General features: G+C 52.3%; 1 protein-coding gene across 1 annotated transcript in view; it reads left to right on the forward strand.

The window, feature by feature from the left end:
• Positions 1 to 734, forward strand: part of TMEM170A (transmembrane protein 170A) — a 1,053-nt gene extending 319 nt beyond the window's left edge. The window contains exon 3 of the mRNA XM_009587085.1: positions 574 to 734. Within this exon, the coding sequence (XP_009585380.1) occupies positions 574 to 734 (161 nt within the window). The remainder of the gene's footprint in view (positions 1 to 573) is intronic.
• The last annotated feature ends 3,868 nt before the right edge of the window (positions 735 to 4,602 follow it).

Raw genomic sequence — 4,602 nt, forward strand, 5'->3', positions numbered from 1 at the left:
GGTGGCTCTGTAGCGATCAGAGGTTGCCTTCGGGAGCGTGCCGAACCGCGGCATTCCCCGGAGTAGAGAGGAGATGAATGTTTTGGCTATATTCCCCCCTTGCCCCATGTTTGAAAGTGTTGGACCATCCTACCCATCGAGCCCTTTGTCGGGTACCAAACATGCCCGTCAGGTGCAGAGCCGGGTGGGCTTTTGGGTTTCTGAGTGCTGGGAGAAAAAACGCTTACAGATTTGGTGTCTGTGCCCAAAACTGGGTAATACTTGCAGCTTGTGGGCTGTGGTGTAAAGGATCTTGTGATGAGAGTATGTCCAAAACCGCCCCAACCTCCGCACCTGCTAGAGGCCTCAGCAGAGTTTCCCCACCAATTTATCCGTTGCCACCAGCACGCGTTGGTTACCGGCTGAGATTTGTCACGGTAAACCCAGTCTGGTGTTTCTGCTGGCTGGTGCGCAGGGGTTCAGGGCCCCCTCTCGCAGACCCCCCTGTTCTCTGCCCGAGTCTCGGATCCTCTGAGACTTCCCCCTTCGTCCCTGTGGTACAACAGTGTGTATCTCATGGTGGCTGTCACGCATTCATGTTTCGGCTTTTTCCCCTCTCCACAGGTGCTGCCATTGCTGGAGTTTACAGAGCTGCGGGGAAAAAAATGATTCCCTTTGAAGCCCTCATTTTAGGAGTGGGCCAGACATTCTGTGTGGTGGTGGTTTCGTTTCTACGCATTTTAGCCACTCTCTAGCTCTTCTTCAGACGCTAGAGATCACAAATCGAAGAAAGAGCAAAGGATCTGCCGCCTGCGCCGTCTCTGAAACAAATCATGAGGGAGCGCAACTCGAGGTGTGCCTCGGCGTGTGCTTCTCCACTGGTTAAAGGATACGTGAAGGCCTGCTTCTGCCTCCAGTGCGGCTTGAAATTAAGCTACAAATTGTGAATTTTGTTACTTTTTGGTAACATTAAGTGCCAAGTGAAACTTTATTTCTCTGGAGGACAGGAAAAGGGGCTTCCAGAAGAGGAGGCCCACGTACCTTTTACCAGTGTAGCAACAGGATGTAACTAAGACGTGACCCGGGCTGTTCTGGGGTAGAAACAGTACCACAGAGTAATGTTATGTCTTCGGAGCTCACTTAATGCTTTGACCTCTCGCTGCTTTTTTTGCAGTGAACCTAAACTCTTTTAATGTGAATTTTTTAAATGAGAAACTTAATTTGTTTTCTTCCTGGCCCCAGCTTTCTAATACCGGGTTTTGGTCATAGTGAATTTGGGACAGCGAAAGGAAAAATTATTTTAGACGGATGAAAGTGCAAATTTGTGGCCGAGGGCTGTGACTATGAATGCTGCGGCAGGGCAAATAACTGGCATAAAAAGGATCGCTGTTTTTGTGAATTTTATTACGGTGAAGCTCTTCACCTTCTGCCCGAGAGGCAAAGCACAGCGCTACGCCCCGCTGCCCACGCTAGAAATCCCAGGACGCGTGTGTGAGCGTGCGCTGTTGCTTCTCAGGGTCTGAAGAAGACTCATATTTTTAAACTTCTCCATTCTCCTTTTACTTGCTGAACATGTTTACATTGGTGTGGTGATTTGGGTGTCTTCACTGATATGTAAACATCGCTGGCCGGCTTATATAAAATTCAGCACTCTGCTGCTTCGGTGACTGCGCTGGTGAGAGCTGCACGGCCGGCACGGGGTTGTCATGACTTGGAGCTTTCCAGGCGTGGAGGCAGGGAGCGCGCTGTGTTTTCAGCATGCAGCCCGCAGCGTGCCGGTGGGCAAGATGCCTGCGAGGGTCCCGGGAAGAGCCTGGGTGATTCCCGTGTCCGTGTGAACGTAGCCCCAAACCAACCCTTACCGGCAGGCAGTATGGTCTCCTCTAATGAATTGTTTTACTTTGTTTTAAGTGACTTTTAACTAACTCTTAGATCTGCCCTGGAGGCATGCCATGCAGCCGGGGCTCTCGGGTAGCTAGTTGGGCGCTTTCTGGGGGCTTGGTTTTTTGGGGGCCCTTGGGGAAGCTGAGGTTGAACCCCAAGGATGTGTCTGGGCAGTGTAGGCAGCCCTGTGGCTTTGCTGTCGTCCTTGTTTGTTTATTACCAGCTGAGAGTTGTGTGGGCCGCCGAGGGAAGGCACCGGCTCTGCCCAGCCTCCCAGGACACACGTCCCATCTGTGTTTTTGCTGAATTCCTTTGGTTTCCAAACCAGCTCGCCTTTTGTACCTGCAACATGTCGTAAGGCCAGTTATCTTCCATGAACCCCATGTCCTCTGTGCTGAAACAACCCTCAACAGGGCCATGTGTTTATCATGAAAAAGAATTTCTCTATGTACTAACTTCTCCGGAGTGGTCTCTTGACAGCTGATGGAGAGAGGTGATTTTCAGGAGCTACTTACTGAGATTACTCTAAATTTTAGCCCGTGTTAATTCAGGGAATAAAGCTGTGCATTTTAGGAAAGACTTCAAATGTGAATCCTTCTCCGTAGGTGGGTGAGGTCCAAGTGGTATAACGTATACTAAACCCTCAATCTTTGGAGTGCTCCATGCGCTGTGCTGCTTGCAGAGAGCTGGTCTTCCTACCACCGCATCCCCCGGGGGAAGTTTGGGCCTCTCCTTCCCTCTTCGCTTCTGCCCCAGTGAAAAAGCAGGAATAATGATGTCTTCAGATGTCTTTCCCCCTTCCCACTTCTTATTTCAAGTGGCGCGTGTCCAGAGTGCCTGGTTTAATTCACATGAATTATCCTGCGTTTTCCTGGATGGATTAAAAGTCCCTCGTGGGACTTAGACTGGGCAGGTCTGGCCTTACCTTTCAGGTGACACTAGAAACCAGTGTCCTGGGCACCCGCTGTGCTCCCTTTTCCCCCTGCCCCGGTGCCTGGCATCCCTTGGTAGCAAGGACTAAGCTGAACGCAACTGGGAAAGCACTTTATCAGTGTGCCACATGCTGCGGCACGAGCATGGTTCCTTTGCAGTAATGGGGCTGAGGCATGCAGGACACAAATCCGGGCTGTTAAGAGCTCAGAACAAATGAAAAAAAATTGCTCGATAAAATCACTCAGTGCTGGGAGAACTGAAAACCTCTTGTTTTCTACCCATTGTGATCTCCCATCGTCTGTTTTGAGGGGGGGGCTGCAAGAGTTGGCAGCTCAGCCACTGCTTGGCAGCTGAGTGGTTGGAGATGATGGTGTCTCCCTGTGCCCAGGCACCATGAAATTTTCAGGGAATTCTTGCATAAAAGGTGAACAATCAGCTGCTGACTTGTTTTGACAAGTATTAGCGCTGGAGGAGAGTTCTTTGCGTCGCCTCGGTACTCGCAGAGCATCCTCCGCTCCCCTGGCTGCCTTCCCACCCTCCTTCTCTGGTAAAACCAGATCCAAACGGGAAGGAGGAGTAGTTTTGAGTTGATGCACCAGATCGGTCTCTGCCGGTAGTTTCCTCCCCTCTCATAACGTCGGTTTGGTCTTCCCTTTGTGTTCCTTATCCTGAGTGAGGCGAGCAGAGGAATTCCTTCAGTTTTCAGCAGGTGTCAGTAGACTTTGCTCATTCAAACTTGCCAAAAGCTGCAAAAGGCTTGCAAAAATGTCAATGCTGAGATGTCTCGAGCTGGGCAGTGCTGTGAACCCCTGGCCAGGGAGCCCAGCCAGGAGCGTTGGTCAAGGAAACACCTTGCAGAGAAGCCGCCTGCCCTGGAGAAACATCGCTGCTCGAGCCGAGGCTCGTGGTCCTGCTTTCTGTGTGCGAACATCCTCTGTGCTGGGCTGATTTAGATGCCGCCCGACTTCCTATCTCGCTAACGACTGTGGCTGTCGTGAACAAATCTTTGTATGATAGAAAACTCTGTAAATTTTATTTTTCTACTGACACTTCTAATCCTGGTGGTGATTATCAGTAAATTCTGTAACGATCGAGGTGAATGGAGTTGTGTGTTTCTCCTGCATGGTGACAAGGGGGCCTGGGTTGGGCTTTTGGAAACGAGCCTTGCTCCTGCCTCGCATGGGGCAGGTTTCTTCTGCCTGGGGCCTTCTGCACCGGGAAAAGTCCTGGTTCTGGTCGTTAGTTTTGTCTCCATTAGGAGCTGGATGCACGCCTGCAGCCAGGCACCACAGCCCGAGGTGACATCTCGCTGCTGCTCGGCTGTTGGGGAAGGCCTCAGCCTGTTTTGAGGCCGGGAGTCCCCGTCCCTGAGTGCGGGGTCCCTGCAGCCCCCGGGCTTGGTGCTGACACGTTCCCGTCCCCCTGGGGGGGTTCTGCTGTGGGTCGGTCCCTGCGCACCGCTCGAGCTCTCCTGGGGGAGCAGGCGTGGGGGTCCCACTGTCCCCTTGCTGCTCTCAGGATGGGACCCCACACCTCACCTGCAAGGCTCCAGCTAAACCCGGGGCCGGAGCAACGCCTGCACTATGGGGTCTGCGTTGTTTTATATCAACCTACAAAGACTGAGATTGGCAAAACAAGTCTTTGTAAGGGGGTGGCAGCTGTGTGCGGCGGACATTTCCCAAGAGCTGGCGACCACACACCTTCGCTGCTCCCCCAGACCCCCCAGCGAGTGCGCTCTGAGATCAAAACTGGCCTGAAAAATTCACATCCCGAGTTGGCAGGGGTCCAGGAGGCTTTATTGGCAGT

This window comes from Fulmarus glacialis, unplaced genomic scaffold (assembly GCF_000690835.1).
Source record: "Fulmarus glacialis isolate BGI_N327 unplaced genomic scaffold, ASM69083v1 scaffold23591, whole genome shotgun sequence".
Classification (NCBI taxonomy): Eukaryota; Metazoa; Chordata; class Aves; order Procellariiformes; family Procellariidae; genus Fulmarus; species Fulmarus glacialis.